A 21,126-nucleotide genomic window follows, 5' to 3' on the forward strand; every position below is an offset into this window, starting at 1 on the left:
GGGAGAGGAGAGGGGGGGGGGGGGGGGGGGGGGCTTCACCATGGAGACCCAGCTATGAATTACCATTACGATGACAGCTTCCACCCTAATCTGTAAAAACCAGGAGAGGAGGAGAAGGAGAAACACATCTCTCATGCAGGACGAGTGGATTTTTAATACAGGATGCCATATTTTAAATACCAGAAAATGTAGCTGTGAGATGCTTTTGTTTAATGTCCCTTTGATACCTAAAAAAACTGTCTCTTTTATGCCTAAAAATGTCTTTATTTATACCTCAAAAACGGTCTCTTTTATGCCTAAAAATGTTACCTAAAAATGTATTTTTTTATATCTGAACAGTTTTATTTTAATACCTGCTAAATGTATTTTTAATAGGCTACCTGGTATATATACCAGAAAAAAGTATCTGTAATACATGCAAAATGCTTCTTGAATACTACAAAATGTATTGTATATATCTAAGAAGTGTCGCTATTGTACCTATACATTTAAAAATAAAGATTTACTGGAAAATTGTCTCTTATTTTGAAGGAGATATCTCAACGTGTTCACAGACAGTAACATGCAGCAGGACACACACTGTCAATATGAACGTGTGTGTGTGTGTGTGTGTGTGTGTGTGTGTGTGTGTGTGTGTGTGTGAGCATTAGAGAGAGTCGCAGCGCGAGGGAGAAGAGCTCCTCTGTTGTCATGGCAACAAGCCTGTAAGCCCCCCTTCTGACTGTCAGCCATGTTTGTGTGTGTGTGTGTGTGTGTGTGTGTGTGTCTGTGCATGTGTGTGTGTGTGTGTGTTTGTGTGTGTGTCTGTGTGTGTGTGTGTGTGTGTGTGTGTCTGTGTGTGTGTGTGTGTGTTTGTGTGAGTGCGGGTGTGTGTGTGAGTTTGTGTGTGCATGTGTGTGAGTGCGTGTGTGAGTGTCTGTGCATGTGTGTGTGCGTGTGTGTGTGTGTTTGTGTGTGCGCATGTATGTGTGTGTGTGTGTGTGTGTGTGTGTGTGTGTGTGTGTGTGAATGTCTGTGTGAGTGTGTGTGTGTGTGTGTGTGTGTGTGTGTGTGTGTGTGTGTGTGTGTGTGTGTGTGTGTGCGTGCGTGCATGTGTGTGAAAATTAAATACAAAAAATACGGAATAATTATTATTTCTTTATTATTATTTGCATTATTATTTATGTTTTATATGTATGTAATTATTTATAGATTTTTCTAAATTATTATTTATTGTGTTATTTATTCATTCATTATTGTATTTCATGTTTTTGCTCTCAACCCTGTTTCTGTTCCGAAGCCCCGCCCCATTCCGGTCGGCCGCGTCACTCATGCGTCACTCTCCCCTGTTTGTTTTGTTCGTTGCTAATAAAGTTTCGGTGACGTCATGAATCCAACATGTCGGTGTGCGGCAGAATGAGGATGTCACCCTCAGCTCTTTTGGGATTTAAATGTCTTTTCGCTGCTCGGTTTTCCTCCCGGAGGATCTTAGCGTGTCTGCCGGGGCTCAGCGGGAGAGGTGAGGCTCGAGAGGGGAGGAAACACCCGGTTTAAAGCTCATTTACACTGAAAACTGCACCTCGATCCAGTTATAACACACCTTGTGTAATGTGGTTTCCTAACTCAAAGTGAACTGAACAATATTCATAGACTGTATAATATACAACATTACAGATAAATGTGACATTTCCTAACCTTTGGGTTCACAGCAGGGGGTGCACCCAGGGAGGCATAAGAGTACACCTGGTGTACCTTTGGATGACACATTAATGACATTTAAATAATATTTGTATTTATTTATTTATTACGTTTTTTATTCATTTATTACAATTTATGCCTTTTTTGGGTTCATTTGCTTTGATTATTGGTTTTTATTTATTTACAGATTTTTTTTTAATTATTATTATTTGTGTTTTTGTATTAATGTATTTTTATTTTTATTTTATTTCTGTTATTATTTGTGTTTTCTATTTATAGACTTTTAGAATTATTATTTTATTTATTTTATTTAGCCGTGAGGGGGGAGACAGGGCCAGGGGGGGAGACAGGGCCGTGAGGGGGGAGACAGTTTTCAGATTTTTTCTCAAAATCTGTAGGGAACGGTGCCTTGCTTAGGGACACCTCGGTAGCACTCTGTCTATCCGGGACTTGAACCGGTGACCTTCCAGTTGCCAAGCCGACCCTCTATGGACTTTGCCACCACCTCTAATGTGTCAGTGGCTCAGTCTGTAGGGACTTGGTCTTGGAACCAAAGGGTCGCCGGTTAACGACGTCCCGATCGGACCAAAACAAAATAGTGAGTGAGCTGGTAGCCGGAGAGGTGGCAGTTCACCTCCTGGGCCACTGCCGTGCCGAGGTGCCCTTGAGCAAGGCACCTAACCTTGAAAATGTTAATAATCACTGGTCACCGGCTTGAGCTTCAATCTCAGGATCCATGTATTTACAGTATGATCCTCTCAAAATTCTGACTTTTTCGCAAAATTCTGACTTTTTCACAAAATGTTGGCTTTTTTCTGAAAATCTAAAAATGTCTGACTTTTTCTCAAACTCTCAAAATTCTGTCTTTTTCAAAAAATCTCAAAAATCTGTATTTTTCTCAAAAATCTGTATTTTTCTCAAAAATCTGTATTTTTCTCAAAAATCTGTATTTTTCTCAAAAATCTGACTTTTTCTCAAAAATCTGACTTTTTCTCAAAAATCTGACTTTTTCTCAAAATCTCAAAATTCGGACTTTTTCTCAAAATTCTGATCATGCTTGTCATGTGTCTATCTCCATAGAGGCTGAATCATCATGTTAATCACATAGCTATTATATGCCTCAAACAGTCCTGATGCTCTTCTAGGTAATCAGACATCCTGTCATGTTCACAGCTACAGTTGGGATACCTTTGTTATCACGTTACTCTCATACTGGAAGAGTACACTCAGTATTTTCCCAACATGTGTAAACACAACAGAGTGGAGAAAGACATTTCCTTGTGAGGGATTATTAAAGTATGTCTTCTTCTTCTTCTTCTTCTTCTTCTGACCCCAGGTTACTCAGTGGAGGCTCAGCAGCAGCAGCAGGTGTTGGATGAGAGGCCTCGGGGCCCTCAGGATCTCTACAGTGGGCCCCTGGACCACTACACCTCCATTATCAGAGAGGGAGCCCTGAAGGAGGACGAGCACCAGAGAGCTGTGATGCTGACCCTGGATCAGCTGCACCAAACACTCAGAGGATACAGCAACACACACACATCCCTCTTCTCCAGGGTAAACAACAGCAACACACACACATCCCTCTGCTCCAGGGTAAACAACAGCAACACACACACATCCCTCTGCTCCAGGGTAAACAACAGCAACACACACACATCCCTCTGCTCCAGGGTAAACAACAGCAACACACACACATCCCTCTGCTCCAGGGTAAACAACAGCAACACACACACATCCCTCTTCTCCAGGGTAAACAACAGCAACACACACACATCCCTCTTCTCCAGGGTAAACAACAGCAACACACACACATCCTTCCGCTCCAGGGTAAACAACAGCAACACACACACATCCTTCCGCTCCAGGGTAAACAACTGCAACACACACACATCCCTCTTCTCCAGGGTAAACAACAGCAACACACACACATCCTTCCGCTCCAGGGTAAACAACAGCAACACACACACATCCCTCTTCTCCAGGTTAAACAACAGCAACACACACACATCCCTCTTCTCCAGGGTAAACAACAACACACACACATCCCTCTTCTCCAGGGTAAACAACAACACACACACATCCCTCTTCTCCAGGGTAAACAACAACACACACACATCCCTCTTCTCCAGGGTAAACAACAGCAACACACACACATCTCTCTTCTCCAGGGTAAACAACAACACACACACATCCCTCTTCTCCAGGTTAAACAACAGCAACACACACACATCCTTCTTCTCCACGGTAAACAACAACACACACACATCCCTCTTCTCCAGGTTAAACAACAGCAACACACACACATCCTTCTTCTCCAGGGTAAACAACAACACACACACATCCCTCTTCTCCAGGGTAAACAACAACACACACACATCCCTCTTCTCCAGGGTAAACAACAACACACACACATCCCTCTTCTCCAGGGTAAACAACAACACACACACATCCCTCTTCTCCAGGGTAAACAACAGCAACACACACACATCTCTCTTCTCCAGGGTAAACAACAACACACACACATCCCTCTTCTCCAGGGTAAACAACAGCAACACACACACATCCTTCTTCTCCACGGTAAACAACAACACACACACATCCCTCTTCTCCAGGGTAAACAACAGCAACACACATCCTTCTTCTCCTGAGGCCTGTACCACGAAGCCGGATGTTCTCTTAGCGAGCTGACTTCAGGGTAAACTCTGGCTTTCCGGTCCCACGACGCTGGTTCTCTTTTTAGCGGGCTAGATCTCCATGGTAACTGATGCTGAGCGGCTAGCCTGCTCCGGAGCAGGTTAGGTTGCAGGCTAAGAGATCAACTCAGTGAAAGCACCGCCTGCTGACCAATCAGAAACTAGACAAAAGTTAAACAAGTACAAACCACAGACTGTCTGTGTCATGGCAAATACAGTCGCTGCTTTATTTATGTCTGTATGACGCTGAGTGTGGACGGAGCAGCTACAGGTTAGCTTAGCCTGATCGATCCGAACTCCATTTAGAAAACACGCATTTTAAAAGGTTCTTCGCCTGCCGTCTGTCTGCAGACTTGACAAAGCATTAATTCATGGTTTTTACTAACCGGTATCAGTATGTTGTTACTTCAGCATCATTTTGAAACGTGTATTACAATTAAATCACGGTCAAATATGTTCATTTTGATGTAGTTGTAGCATGTACGCGGGAAGGGGGGGGTGCTGAGGGGGCTGCAGCACCCCCATCTGCGAGGCTCCACTAGCACCCGCACCCCCAAACGCGGCGCACCTACAGTGTAAGCGCGCCATAGTTTTGCCGTTCATTGTGTTGTAGTTGTAGCCAGCGCGTCTTGTTTGAATGATGCGAGTACACACACATATTCTTTTTATTATTAAAAAAAAATGTGTGTGTCTTTTACACAGTTCTAGTAGAATTGAAGCCTGAGAATAAATAATTTAAATAACCAAAAAAGGACTTAAATCTTTACCTGACTCACTTCATTTGTTATCTATGCTTTCCTGTTTAAGTTATACATTTTATTAATTGAACATAATAAAGTATTTAGCTCCATTCTGCTGTTATCATTTATTAAAAACTGACCCTTTGTGATTTTTATCTTTCAGTTATTCACGAAGCCTGAACCTCCTAACGGTTACTACATCTACGGTGACGTGGGTAAGAGAGATGAGAGAGACTTATACATGTAATTGATGTGCTAATGATCTCATCTTAACCTGCCTGTGTTCTGATGTTTGAGGCACGGGGAAGACGATGGTGATGGACATGTTTTATTCTCACGTCGAGACGGAGAAGAAGAAGCGGGTTCACTTCCACGGCTTCATGTTGGACGTTCATAAAAGTGAGTTCTCTTTCATTTTAATACGGAGGGGGAGAATCCTTAAAGTTGGTGTTTAAAGCTCTGAGAGAAGTCAGCATTAAAGGTCACCTATCATGCTTTATTTAGGCAACAGCATAGGTCTCAGATATATACAAATATATAAAAAACATGTCTATGAAGTGTTTTGCTCCAAATACCAAACAGAGCACCCATTCTAGCCATGCCTCATATCCCTCTATTTCACTTCCTGTTTCTAAAGTGCTGATTTGGGGTATAAAGCTTTACAAAATAAATAGGAGGGGTCTGAGCTCATGCGGGACCCGGCAGCTACTGTCTAAACTAAATGCTGCCGTGATGAAACGCCATATCATGGATTATCAAGGATTCTCTCTGAAACAGTATGGAGCTCAAAGGCTTTCTCTCTTGCCGGTTATACCACAAGGTGAGTTCCTTTTTATTTCCTGCTTCTTCACACACATGCTCTCCAGTACAGGTTAGCTCTGAGTGTTAGCGATGCTAATGTAAACACCGACCATATTACGTCCAAAACAGTCGGGCATTGTTTCTGATAGCAACGTCTCTGATAGGGCCGTGGGTCCACATTTCAGATATTACGTCATATCGGACGCAAATCTGGATCAGCTCCGTTGTTCCCCGTTTTTAGAGATTTGGGTACGGACACGTAGTGATGTAGAGAAGACATCAAAAAGTGAATTTTGCATGATAGGTCCCCTTTAAATAAGTTAAAGGTGGATAATTTGCACTATGTACACCATCTTTTTTTATATATATCCTGCTTACTTGAAGTAAACGGTTATTTTGTGTTTTTTTTGTAATTATTATTGAGTGTTCTTGTATTTGAATGTGTGATTTTAGACCTCGGGACTTTGGGGAAACATCGATCTCTCTGTGTGTACAAACATATTTTGAGATTGACAATAAAGTTGACTTTGGCTTTGGTAATGTGTAATGCGAGGCCCAGTGGGATAGGGCAGATTAACTACACGTGCAAAAACATATATAATTGTTTCTCCACATTGTGAGGGATTAATTAGTGATAGTAAAGAAAACATTTAATCATTTCTATTAAACAAATATTAAAAGTGGGCATTTTTTGTACCAGTTTCAGACATTTCATAAGTATTAATTCACCCTTACACTTATCCTACAGATCCAGGATTAATCTTCTTTTTGTAATGTTTCCGTCTGCAGGGATCCACCGTCTGAAGCAGAGCATGCCGAAGAGGAAAGCCGGGAAAATGTCCAAATCCTACGACCCGATCTCTCCGATTGCCGAGGAGATCAGCGAAGAGGCGGCGCTGCTCTGCTTCGACGAGTTTCAGGTGCTTTATATTTACACAAACCACGGATCAGACTCATTGGCCGTGTCTCGTTTCTGAGATTCCCCTCCTCGACTCCTATCCTCGACTCCTATCCTCGACTCCTATCCTCGTCTCCTATCCTCGAGACTTAGTCCCGCCCACAGGAGATGCGAGCGGAGGACTCGAGGAGAGAGGAGGGGAACCGAGGAGAGAGGACTCGAGGAGGGGAACCGAGGAGAGAGGACTCGAGGAGGGGAACCGAGGAGAGAGGAGGGGAACCGAGGAGAGAGGAGGGGAACCGAGGAGAGAGGAGGGGAACCGAGGAGAGAGGAGGGGAAGCAGCAGGCGGTTAGAGAAATGAGAACTCCTCTCCTCTGAGCGGTCATTTTAAAGAGACGTCCATTAATGATGACAGGAGGCACAGCAGCCTGATGGACAGATGTGTTCATGACCACTTATATATTTACTTTCATTCATTCACGGTGCGGTATAATGAGACAATAACAGGCTACAGATGCGGACACACACACACACACACACACACACACACACACACACACACACACACACACACACACATACACATACACATACACATACACATACACACACACATATATTTATATAAATATATACAATTTCAGAATCAAACAGAGCACTCTCATAATAACGTAACACTATCAGAGACTGGATATATCCCCCCCCCCCCCTCTCCCCTCTCTGGTCGCTACAATGAGGAAAATAAATGACGGGCCAAACGTTTTATTTACAAGTATTACAAGTAAGCAGAGGACACCAAACCAACTGAGACCTGTCTGTCCGCTGCATCTACGCACACACTGTACCACACACACCTACACACTGTACCACACACACCTACACCACACACACACACCTACACCACACACACACCTACACACTGTACCACACACACCTACACCACACACACACACCTACACCACACACACACCTACACACTGCACCACACACCACCTACAGCTCCTAAAGCATATAATCAGGCTACAGCCGTTGAGTATTTTATTTTGTGAAGCACTAAATGGTTTTAGAAAAATATCGACTTTGTTTGTAGATATCTACTAAACTAAAGCAAATAAAGAGAGTAGGCCTGTTATACTGAGTGATATGATATATATTATACACACTGCTCTGCTTTCTGCACGGACCTCACAGCTGTTCTCACTGTAAACATCGCGTCTGATGAAAGCAGTTAATAAAATAATATCCAGTGGATGCATGCAGAGCTGTGATTGGCTGAGATCAGTCCGGCCGTGCGTCTCGACTCTTTGAAACATCACTGTTGCCGGAAATGCATCCACGAAGGAGCCGTGGAGGACCCATAGCTCCTCCAGAGAGCCTCCTCGACGCTCGATGCTCGGTCCTCGATGTGCAATCATCTCTATTTAAAAGATGTTCATCAGAAATAAAGACATATCTCCCCCTACTCTCAGTTTTTAAAACAATGAAACTTGAATGTTTTCACACGATCTGGTTCCTCTTTATTGTTTGGAGACATTTAAATAGATTAGATTTAAATGAGTTGCTGAATTATCTTTTTTTAAGTTTAGATTTGGTTTTTCTTTCCTGACTGAAGCCTCACACATGATGCCTTCAAGGACCGTCAGACAGCAGGAAACCTGAGGATAATTTCAGTTTTAAAGGCGATAAAAAGTGTGATTTTGGTGATTTGATATTAATTTGTTTTGGATATTTCTGTATTTCTCCTTCTGGTTTCAAAGGGGTCTGACCGTCTCTCTGATTGTTGTTGTTTGTGTTTGTATACTTTGATCTACTGTTAACAATTCACCCTAAATGAATGTATGGTTTCAGGTGACAGATATCGCAGACGCCATGATCCTGAAGCAGCTCTTTGAGAATCTGTTCCTGAAAGGAGTCGTTGTTGTGGCCACCTCCAACCGTCCGCCTCAAGGTAAATAACAACAAATAACAACAACCTTTATTTTGTATCTTTCCACCTGAAACACGTCCAGAAACGGCTTCACTTTGACCCTCAGAGATAACTGATGCAGACACACACACACACACACACATACACACACACACACACACACACACACACACACGCACACACACACACACGCGCGCACACACATGCACGCACGCACGCACGCACGCACGCACACACACATACATACATACATACATACATGCACGCACGCACACACACACTGACAGACACTCATACACACACACACACACACACACACGCACGCACACACACACACTGACAGACACTCATACAGACACAGGTTCATCATGCTGGTGGACGCTCTGTCCGACCACAAGGTGACACACACACACACACACACACTCACAGACACATACACACACTCACAGACACATACACAAATACCACCTTTTAAACATAAATAAAAGTGGATTTATAATTCAAATGATGAGTTTTAAATAAAGCTGCAAACTATTCGGTATCTAACATCGACTAAGTGTCTTTCTAAAGACTGAAGGATGACTACAGAAATATGAAAAATCAAGTATTTCTTCACATTATTTTCAGTGCATTCTTAGCAAACACTAAGACTCTCATCAGATTGATGGATGATATAATGATGATTCTTTAACTCTTTCTCCTCAGACTTGTATAAGAACGGGCTGCAGAGGGTCAACTTCGTGCCGTTTATAGCCGTGCTGCAGGTAAGTAAATGTTAAAGGGCCCATGTCATGGCCATTTCTACTGATCATAATTCCATTGTTGAGGTCTACTAGAATACATTTATATTGTTCAATGTTCCAAACACACACACACCCGCAGCCTGGCTGGGAGTGTGTGTGTACGCCCAGGCTGAGTTCCACGGTGTCTCGCTGTCTCGCCGACCCCACACCAGTGAGCCAGCTCACAGTGTCCCGCTCCTCGCAACGTCCCGCTGAGAGTGTGTGTGTGTGAGGAAGTCCGCGGATTGATCCAAACGTAACGGCTCCGCGGACGTTACGTAACGGCACTATACCCAAATACGTCACTGTACCCAAATACGTCACTGTACCCAGGAAGTAAACAATGGAAAAAGAGAAATGTCCAACGAGGCGTTCTGGGGCAGCATAGACAGGTCTTCTCTGTGTTAGAGTTTTACTCCCTACAGGGTGACTGTGGCTGCGAGGGAGTGCGGTCGTCTTTCAACCAGAAGGTTGTGGGTTCGATCCCAGCCCATGCAGTCAACATGTTGATGTATCCTTGGGCAAGATACTTAACCCTGAGTTGCTCCCGATGGCCAACGGTGTGAGAATGTGTGTGAATGTTAGGTCCTAGAGTTAGGTACACTGCTCTGTATGAATGGGTGTGAATAGGTGAACGACATGTAGTATGTAAAGCGCTTTGAGGGGTCTTAAAGACTGGATAAAGCGCTATATAAGTACAGTCCATTTACCATTTACCATTTTACAGGGTGTACTCTGAGGGTTAGTGACTCTGCAGACCGTTCACATGCAGAAGCTTCAGAACACAAGGGGACGGGGGACATGGGACCTTTAAATGTTCTGTACTTATAAATCTCTTCATCAGGTCTCGTCGACCCCTCAAAGCTCTTTACAGACTACGAGAATATGTTTGAGTCTATACGGACAAACAAGACCTTTGAGGCACTGGGATGCACGTTTTAATATTTTTTTAGGACAAAACCAAAACATTTAGAGACAAATCAGCAAGTGATTCAAGTCTGAACACTTAAATTATATTATTAACATTTTAAACTGTATATCCCGTTTATCTAGGCCCTTTTTGTTTTTTGTTTGATGTATATATGTCACACTGTAGGACTGCGGGAAACGATATTTCGAGATTTCTGGATGTACAACATGTAGAATTCTTGACAATAAAGCTGACTTTGACTTTGAATGCATGATAAAAAGCAGCTTCATGAGAAGTTTCCGAAAGCAACTTAAATCTGTGTTTTCAGAGCATTTAACCAACAACTTCTATTCTCACATTTAAATACCAAAGATATAGTTCGGGAGGAAAGAAAATCCCATTTTAATTTGTATTTTTGCCAACAACGGTCTAAGAAATATCAAATTCAGCTTTTAAACGCCAATCCTAAATGTGTAATATGTCTCGTATGTCTCAAATATGGTGATTTGTTTCTGTTCATATCAGATTAAAGTGAATATGTTTGAGTCTATACGGACAAAACAAGACTTTTGAGGCACTGGGATGCACGTTTTCAATATTTTCTGACATATTTTTAGACAAAACCAAAACATTTAGCAACTTAAATCTGTTCTGAGCGTTTAACCAAAACCTACTTCTATTCTCACGTTTAAATATGAATATTTCCTCTCTCTCCTGCAGAGGTATTGCCAAACTCTCCGCCTGGATTCGGGGATAGATTATCGCCGGAGGAACCGACCGTCTGCTGGAAAACTCTACTTCCTGTAAGAGCCCTTCAAAATAAAACCAACCAGTCATCGTACGTTTTATTTTGAAGTTCTGTTTGCATGTTTTTGATGTTTCAGCTCCAGTGAGCCGGACGTCCAGGCGACTTTAGACAAGAAGTTTGATGAGCTGGCTTTCAAACAGAACGACAGTGAGTGACTTATATCTTATATATCTTTATATTCTGATTTAAAGGTCACCTATCATGCTATGTTCAGGCAATAGCAAAGCTCTCAGATATATATAAATATATAAAAAACATGTCTATGAAGTGTTTTGCTCCAAATACCAAACAGATCACCCATTCTAGCCATGCCTCATATCCCTCTATTTCACTTCCTGTTTCTAAAGTGCTGATTTGGGGTATAAAGCTTTAAGGGGGGGGGGTCTGAGCTCATGCGGGACCCGGCAGCTACTGTCTAAACTAAATGCTGCCGTGATGAAACGCCATATCATGGATTATCAAGGATTGTTTCTGAAACAGTATGGAGCTCAAAGGCTTTCTCTCTTGCCGGTTATACCACAAGGTGAGTTCCTTTTTATTTCCTGCTTCTTCACACACATGCTCTCCAGTACAGGTTAGCTCTGAGTGTTAGCGATGCTAATGTAAACACCGACCATATTACGTCCAAAACAGTCGGGCATTGTTTCTGATAGCAACGTTTCTGATAGGGCCGTGGGTCCACATTTCAGATATTACGTCATATCGGACGCAAATCTGGATCAGCTCGGTTGTTCAAGGTTCTTTATTGTCAAACTAACATAGCTACAGAGTAATTATGTCGTTGAAAATCTTAGGTCACAGGCTTCTCTGACGCTGCGCGAGTTCCCCGACACACCGGGGACACATAGTGATGTAGAAAAGACATCAGAAAGTGACTTTTGCATGATAGGTCCCCTTTAATATAAAAATATCAAATACATTTTTATAAACATAAGAAATTAAAGCAAGAATGTGCAATAAAAATATAAAATTAAATAAATATAATACAAATATTAAAATAAACGTAATTAAAAGAAAGTGTAATGATATAATGTTTCTCTGCAGTAACGCGCCCCAGGATGATGAACGTGAACAACAGGAAGGTGCGTCTGGAGAAAGCGTGTGGGAGCATCGCTGACTGCACCTTCGAGGAGCTGTGTGACCGAGTAAGACCCTTTAGGATGTCACAATGAAATAATGTGACAAAACACTTCCTTTGAATTAGACGAGTTAGACCTTAAAGCATGGAAACATGTCACAGTAGAGACACTTCCTCCATCCAACACCTTTTAAGTACCATTGAACTCAAACTGGTTTTTGGCTGCAGTAAAAAATAGTTTTTGAGGCTTAGCACCAACAAATCTGTGTTAAAGGACAATAACACACACATGTTGATTTGTGTGTGTGTGTGTGTGTGTGTGTGTGTGTGTAGCCTCTGGGAGCCAGTGACTACCTGGAGGTCTCTCGTCTGTTCGACACTCTCTTCATCAGAAACATTCCCCTGCTGACGCTCAACAAGAAGGCCCAGGCCCGAAGACTCATCACTCTGGTGGACGCTCTGTACGACCACAAGGTGACACACACACACACACACACACACACACACACACACACACACACACACACACACACACACACACACACACACACACACACACACACACACACACACACACACACACACACACACACACACACACACACACACACACACACACACACACCTCTGTACGACCCCCTGACCTCCAGCTGTGTGTGTTCCTGTAGTTTTATATCTACCCTCTACCTGTCTCTCCAGGTGAGGGTTGTGATTCTGGCGGATCATCCTCTGGAGGAACTGTTTGTTCTCGACGGAGAACACGGACACGACGAGAGCAACATCCTGATGGACGACCTGGGGCTCCAGAGGGTGACACTTTTTATATTTACACTGAACAGAACATCCATAAACATTCATCTGTTTGCATTTAGCTAATTATTTCTCTATATCAAATCAAATCAAGTTTTATTTATATAGCACATTTATAAACGATTTGTGGTCGAGCCAAAGTGCTGTACAATTAATAAAAATACCCTACAGTAAAGACACTTTACAGCAAATGCAACAGCACAGTTTGTGCAGAATATCAGTATGAGAAAACGACCCCCTCTGTCCTTAGACCCTCACATCGTACAAGGAAAAACTTCCGGAGAAAAACCCACAGTTTAAAGGGGAACATGGGAGAAACCTCAGGGAGAGCAACAGAGGAGGGATCCCTCTCCCAGGACGGACAGACGTGCAATAGATGCCGTGTGTAAATCAAAGAGATAATACATTTTACAGCGTAGGTAGACCAAATGTTTGGAAATGCATGTGTCTATAATAAGAAGATGAATCCACGAGGATGTCAACAACAATCCTGTTGGAGCCATCAGGGAAGCAGCATGACGAGAGCCAGGCAGGACCGCAGAGACAGGCCCAGCCACGACTCGAAGTCCAGAACTTAATCCAGAACTCAGGATAGAGGATCCAGGGCACAGGACCACAGCAAGAGGATCAGCCTCGACTCCGGATCCCGGCGTCGATATAGACACAAAACAAGAACATTTGTCTGGGTTAATCGGAACATGAGAGTACACAGACAGACTGAAGGAAGAACAAGCACTCCCTTAGGATAGGAGAGGGAAAAGGGTAGCAAGTAAGAGAATAAGAAACACAGGTGGAGAGGCACACGCAGGGAACAAGGTCCCCACTGGAGCCTTAGTTGGAAATTGGTGAGAGGTACGCTGTGTCTACGAATCATAACACTCCCCGGCCGGCCTAAGCCACTCTGCAAACCTGTTTCCCTCTAATAAAACCTCGAGAGGTTAGAGACAGAGGGAAAAGGTTTTGGATATATATCATATACCAACGTGTTTTTGCTGATGGGAACTTGGGTCCCCCTCGCAGTGCGGGTGCAGCGAGCCGTTTGGCTGATGCAGAGCGGAGTGCACGTGCTGGGGTGTACACTTTAACCATGTCCTGGATGTAGGAAGGGCCAGATCCATTCACAGCATGGTACGCTAGCACCAGTGTCTTGAAGTGGATTCTAGCAGTTACTGGAAGCCAGTGCAGGGAGCGGAGGAGCGGCGTGGTGTGGGAACATTTAGGAAGGTTGAAGACCAGACGAGCCGCTGCATTCTGGATGAGCTGCAGAGGACAGATGGCACATGCAGGTAGACCAGCCAGGAGGGAGTTGCAGTAGTCTAGGCGTGAGATGACGAGAGCCTGGACCAGAAGTTGCGTCTCTTTCTGGGTCAGGAGGGGACGTATCCTCCTGATGTTCTCAGAACATTCTCTTGCACTGTTTTATCTGTTTTATTAGTTCTATGTCCTATATATATTCATGCTCTGTTGGAGGAGGACTTCAGTTTGTCATTGACACATCTGCACTGTAGCTGCTGAGCTCATGGTGAGAGAGACTTGAAACCCTTTAACTGGCTGCTAGTTAACGGAGCTTCTGGTCATTTGTTCCATTATTAATATTATTTAATGTTATCATTCATTGTTGTCTTTCAACATCTTAACCCGAACCTGAAGTCATTAACATAATAACCTTCTCAACAAATGAAGTACTTTTTATTTTATTCTAGTTTTTATTTACCCATTTGTGACAAAAAAACTAAGATTTTTGTTTTGATTGGTCTAAATCTTGAAGTGTACCCCAGAACAACACTATATAAATACCTGCTACAATGATAACTAACATTTCTAGATAATATGACACCCTCACATCGATGCTCAAAGTCAGGACATAATGTTTAAATATGCAAATGAGCCGTTATGTAATGCTAACTGTTGGCGAATTTAAGAGAAATCTGCCGACACAAACAGACACGGTCAGTGAAATAAACTCCTGGATGTGGATTTTAAAGGCACGTGCGTGCGTGCGTGCGTGCGTGCGTGCGGGTTTGAGGGATTGAGGGATTAGACAAAAATAGAGTAATAAATGACAAGATTATAATTAAAGTGATATGAGTAACAATACCCTGGGGGGGGGGGCAGCATGTAAATAGTAGCATGCCATGACCTTAAAGGGGACCTATCATGCAAAATGCACTTTGTGATGTCTTTTATACATAAATGTGTGTCCCCGGTGTGTCGGGGAACTCACGCAGCGTCAGAAAATAAAACCCTCTCTCTTTTCCTCCGTACCCACATCTTTTAAAAACGGGTGAACAACGAGCGGATACAGATTCCATCCGATATGACGTCAAATCGGCGGCGGACCCACAGAAAGTTGCTATCAGAAACAATGGCTGACGTGTTTTGGACGTAATCTCGTCTTTGTTTACATTAGCATGTCGCTAACACTCAGAGCTAACCTGTACTGGAGAGCACATGTGTTTAAAAAGCAGGAAATAAAAAAAGAACTCACCTTGTGATAAACCCGCAAGAGAAAAAGCATTTGAGCTCCATACTGTTTCAGAAATAATCCTTGATGTGGTTTAGAACAGGATGGGGTTTTATCACAGCAGAATGTAACTTTTTCTCCGGGAGAATTCTGATCAGGCATTAGCTCCGCCTCCTCTTATTTCTTTTTTTTTTCAAGCTAAGGACCCAAAATCCGCGTTTCTCTAACAGGGCTGCAAAAGAGGGGTTTGAGCAGTATGAGGCATGGCTACGGGGGATCTGTTTGGGATTTAGAAAAAGAAACTTCACAGACATGTTTTATAAAGGTATGGCACTACAATATATGTTTCCAATATAGCATGATAGGTCCACTTTAATGACCCTTAAAAAAAGACATGTTAGGGAAGATAAACGGCAAACAATAGGCATAAAAACTCATTTTAAACTAATTTGAAAACGCCTGAACTTTTGAAAGAACATCCATCTGTTTGTAACTCATGTATATCAATATTCCAATTACTTGTCTATAGACTATTCTGCACTATTGTATCTGTTGTATTGTGTTGCTCTGCTGGAGGACCTGTGACCTCAGATTTTCATTGTCATATCTCCACTGTAGCTCTGCACACATGACAAGAAAAGCCTTGAAAAGCCTTGAAAAGCCTTGAAATCCTTGAAAAGTCTTGAAAATCCTTGAAAAGCATTGAAAAGCCTTGAAATCCTCATTGAATGGTTGAATGGTGCAGAAACTCTGTATTCCTCTGTGTGTCTGCAGGATGAAGCCAGCAGTCTGTCGATCTTCAGCGGCTCCGAGGAGATGTTCGCCTTCCAGAGGACGGTCTCCAGACTGACGGAGATGCAGACGGAGGAATACTGGATCCAGGGAGACCGGAGCGCCAAACCCAAGGTGTAACGCTTCAAAACAAAACAGAAAAACAAAGGGACCATGCTGCACAACGATCCATAAAAACTCTTGACCAGTCACTCCTCCTGCAACTTGCTGCTAACGCCGCACACACAGTATTTATTCAAGACTTTCATTTTGAAAAGCACTTTGTAAAACAGACTTCATGAAGCGGTCCAACTTTATTGACTTTTATACTTCTGTACGGAAGATTTTATGAGGATTTGAAGGACACTTGAATCTCCTCTCATGGACATACGATGCATCTCAACGAGTGGTTTGAGATTTTAAAACAGTGGCAGCAGATTCATTCAGAGACTTGAGAGATGTGTGTTTCTATTTCTCATGATTGAACTGATTGAACTGCATGGGGATCATTTTACTGAACAAAACAAACATTTATCAGTATTTTTTATTTATCAGATGTCAGGAGGTTTGTATTTGACTTCCAGTTATCTGTCTTTTTAAGTGAAACAATAACAACCCTAACCCTAAGCCTTTTATTTAGATACCTGCCTTACAGGAAAGAGACTCAGTGTGAAAGTGAGAAGTGTTATTTATGCAGACGGACGGACGGTGATTACATTTAGCTGACGATTTGAACCAAAGCGACGTCTAATAAGTGCAATAAACCATAACGTGTCAAACTAAGGACAACAACAACAGTGCTGACATGTTTACTACAAACAACCCAGACCATAATAAGCTCTGATGCTTAGGTTTGTTGGGGGATTATTGGCCAAGATATAAGATAAACAGGGTGGTCTTCAGTTTGCGTCTGAATATATGTAGACTCTCTTCTGTCCTGATATCAGAGGGAACTACGGAGGAAACCCTTCAGAGAAACTGATAATTGATTCATGGACTAAGTTTATCTTTTGTTATATTTAATAAAGTAATAAAGAAAGTCAGTATAAAGTGAGATGGATCTGAAGTGCAGGAACAGAGCAGCTTCATCCTCAGAGGAGAGAGAAGTTCTGCTTTAATAATAATAATAATAATAATTCCTTATATTTATTATAGCGCTTTTTCCATGACCCAAAGCGCTTTACAGATACACATTACACATACATACATGTAACGGTCATGTACTGTGGACAATACCCACAGGAGCAAATTCAGGTGAAGTGTCTTGCCCAAGGACACAAGAGAGGCTTTCAGTCTCTCTGTGTATTCATGAGAGGAACCAGCTGCTCCTCCATCCCATCATCAAACCATTCAACCCCCCAGTCCCTAACCATCTGTAAATCCACCTTTCACACTTCCTTTACCTCCTGATGTGTAAATCATAAACGTATGTCTCTGTTAAACACACACAAGACTAACAATACAATTTAACAAAGCTATTTATTTCATTTGTACTTCATTATTTGCCCCTCTTGTTTGTTTGTTTGTTTGTTCAGCATGTAAAGTGGCCTTGGGTTCCTTGAAAGGCGCTTTACAAATGTAATCTATTATTATTATTATTATTATTAAAAGGCAATCAGAGCATTGACATCAGGACAGCAGAAAGCTCACACATCTTCCGGAGCAGACTGAAGACTCATCTCTTTAGACTCCACTTCGAGCGATAGAATCACTAACAAAGCACTTATATACTAACAAAGCACTGGCTTATCTAAAGCCAGTTGAGTAGCACTTGAAATGTTTCGGCTCTATGAAACCTGATGTACTTATATCATTCTGTTTTCTTCAAGTTTGTATCTTCTTGGTCGAATGCACTTATTGTAAGTCGCTTTGGATAAAAGCCTCAGCTAAATGCAATGTAATGTAAAGTAATGTAAAGTAATAATACTATATGTTTTAAATCAGGGGTGTCCAAACTTTTTTCACCGAGGGCCACAGACAGAAAGATATACGAAGGTCTGGGCCGCTCACTAGAGGTGAGGTGTATCGCCTCATAAGTGAAGTTATAAGTTGGAAAAGTTGATCAGAAGGAGGTAAATGATTCTTGATACTTTAAAGTGGACCTATCATGCTATATTTGAATAATATAGTGTAGGACCATACCTATATAAGGCATATTTATACTTTTTTTTTTTCAAAATACCAAACAGATCATGCATTTTAGCCATGCCTCATTTTGCTCAATATGTACTACAGCGTCTCCAGCGCTTTCAAACGGCAATGGCCGTGGCTGTCTCCTCCTGATTGGTGGAGAGTTGGCCCAATAGCCGTAGCGCCACCGTCCTGACGTCAGGACAGTGTTCAAATCTGGATCAGTTTTTATCAGATCCGTTGCAGCCCCTTTTTTAGAGATTTGGGTATGGAGGAAAATAGAGAGGGTTGTGTTTTCTGACACTTGGTGAGTTCCCTGGAACACCGGAGACACATATTCATGTAGAAAAGACGTACACAAGTGCATTTTGCATGATAGGTCCCCTTTAAGAAACAAACAGCTCCCAGCTCTCCAGAGGGTTGACTTTATTCTGTCAGCAGCTCATTGTTTAAAACAGAAGCTTCACATTGATCATAATAAGAGGAAATATGAAGGGTCTGTTTCAAGGTTGTTTTGTGAATAAGTTATTGGGCTTTTTTCTTATCAACTAAGATTTGTTAGAACATGTTTGCAACTTTAATGGACTGAATGTATTTGAAAAGTGGTCTTATTAACTCATGAATACTACTGTGTTATATATGTTCACATATATAGTTAAGAAGTACAGTATTAGACAAGCACCAGTTTCATTTGTGGGCCGTATTACATTATACTTTTTGAATTTGCTGAGGGCCGATTCAAAATGAGTTTGAACACCCCTGTTTTAAATGATTATATGATGATTTGACTTTATGGCAAACAGGTGTGTCTTTGTTGGGGGGTACTGGTTCCTCTTGTTGCTGGAGTGATGGTTTGACCAAGTTTTGGATGTAGGAAGGACCAGATCCCTTTAGGTAGACCAGTACCAGTGTCTTAAAGCCAGTGGAGGAAGGAGAGGTGTATTGTGGGAGAACTGAAGAGTATGAAGACCAGTCTGGCTGTAGAGGTCTGATGGTGATATTTCATTACATTTTGTGCAGGGATAAAATCCTAAAATTGTGTCTTTGAGCTGTTAAATGTTTGAGAACTGCCTTCAACTGGGAAAGAACTGGGAGAAATGTGCTTTGAAACCAGCTGTGGGAGAAAGAAAGTGATGAAAAATACATGTTTTAATGAGATTTTATTATGATAAGTGAATACCTCAGAGTGTGTTTTGGTTGTGATTTTTATTTTTGCAGCAGCATTATTATTCCTCACCTGCAGGAAACTGTCGTACAATAACTTCTCAGGTGAGTGGGTTTAGGGTATGGGTAGTAACAGATGACATCTAATCAGATTACTAATGTTAGTAAGTAATATTACATTAGAAAAAGGTGCCGTTAGATTATATTTACACTGTCAAAAAGCACTTGATTGCTTAGATTAAGAAACAGAAGAGGGACAGTTTGAGAAAGGGCAAAGTCTTACAGGTCAAACACAAATGAAAAGATTACACCACATGTTAGAATGTTTTTGTCTGACCAAGCGACGATGGTGGGGTGCAGGTGTTATTGCATTAAGCTGCAATGTAATTCCTTTACAGAGAAGAATATTGTTATGTTGGAGAAAGTGTTGATCATGAAATCAGTCTGCGTGTCCTCAGGTCGTGTGAAGAAGTCTAATTCAATTGTTCTTGCTCTGAAGACTGGTGGAGAGAGGGTGTCGTATTGTCATACTGATATTCTGTACAAACTGTGAAGTCCATTGAGACAAATGTAACATTTGTGATATTGGGCTATATAAATAAACATTGATTGATTGATTGATTGATGGAGGTCAATTTGTCTTAATATCGTATTTAGGAACGGGTTGATAATCGATGTGTAAATGTGTGATCTGTGTAAAACACCTTCCACTAATGGGATAAGGAAACATTTATTTGCATTTTGATGCAGACATTTTGCATATTGCACCTTTAGTTCATAAGGAGAGTTTGATTAAACCATCTGCAAAAAATGCATTTTATTTAAATTGAACATATAGAAAGGGAAAACATATGGTTGTGGACTGTGCATGCTCAAAGAGAGAACAAATAACACAACATTATAAGTTGTTTTGACGCATTTTGATGCAGAAATGTTGCATATTGCACGTTTTTAGTCTAATAACAGCAGATAACTTCAGTTTAATGAGTATTTTAGTGAAATGTAAAATCTACACAGTGATGTCAGAGTCCTGCAGATCCTCCACACTGTCTCTTTAACTCTGTGCACGAGGGGGGGGGGGGGCGTGCAGCTTTGTGAGGTTTTCCCTGTGCAGCAGCAGACTGAATGAAGTGTGAAGGCTGGAGAGGAAACGGTCAAGATGGCAGCTGAGTGGTGATGTTTGGGGGGCTTTATCTGCAGGATGAGGATCTTTTTGGGGGGGTTTTAGCTATAGCTTTAGCTGCATCTTCCCTTTTGTATACCCCGTGTTTCTCTGCCATGCACGGGAGCGCGCTGCAGGACGCTGTGCGGGAGCGCGCACTGGATTCCTCCGAGGACCCTTTAACGCACCGTTTCTGCGGAATTGCAATGCATGCTGGCCGGAGTGTGTGCTGTGTGTGCGGATAGAGACACACACACACACACACACACACACACACACACACACACACACACATGTGCTGGTCTGTCTG

General features: G+C 42.1%; 1 protein-coding gene across 1 annotated transcript; it reads left to right on the top strand.

Moving 5' to 3' along the window:
* The first annotated feature begins 1,363 nt into the window (after positions 1–1,363).
* On the top strand, positions 1,364–17,149 carry afg1la (AFG1 like ATPase a). The gene is made up of 13 exons (XM_034148992.1): positions 1,364–1,498; positions 3,014–3,231; positions 5,274–5,325; positions 5,408–5,509; positions 6,701–6,831; positions 8,659–8,758; positions 9,443–9,501; positions 11,150–11,232; positions 11,314–11,384; positions 12,282–12,382; positions 12,649–12,789; positions 13,015–13,125; positions 16,364–17,149. The coding sequence occupies exons 1-13, from the start codon at positions 1,378–1,380 to the stop codon at positions 16,499–16,501; spliced, it is 1,428 nt and encodes a 475-aa protein (XP_034004883.1). The 5' UTR covers positions 1,364–1,377; the 3' UTR covers positions 16,502–17,149.
* Positions 17,150–21,126: the final 3,977 nt, after the last annotated feature.

The sequence above is a fragment of the Trematomus bernacchii genome, unplaced genomic scaffold (assembly GCF_902827165.1).
Source record: "Trematomus bernacchii unplaced genomic scaffold, fTreBer1.1, whole genome shotgun sequence".
NCBI classification, from domain to species: Eukaryota; Metazoa; Chordata; class Actinopteri; order Perciformes; family Nototheniidae; genus Trematomus; species Trematomus bernacchii.

Excerpts from the sequence above, each read along its gene's own strand:
- afg1la (XM_034148992.1), top strand. The coding sequence starts at position 1,378 with ATGTCGGTGTGCGGCAGAATGAGGATGTCACCCTCAGCTCTTTTGGGA. Across the intron at positions 11,233-11,313 it reads GCTGGAAAACTCTACTTCCT|CTCCAGTGAGCCGGACGTCC; the intron begins GTAAGAGCCCTT and ends TTGATGTTTCAG. Across the intron at positions 13,126-16,363 it reads ACGACCTGGGGCTCCAGAGG|GATGAAGCCAGCAGTCTGTC; the intron begins GTGACACTTTTT and ends GTGTGTCTGCAG.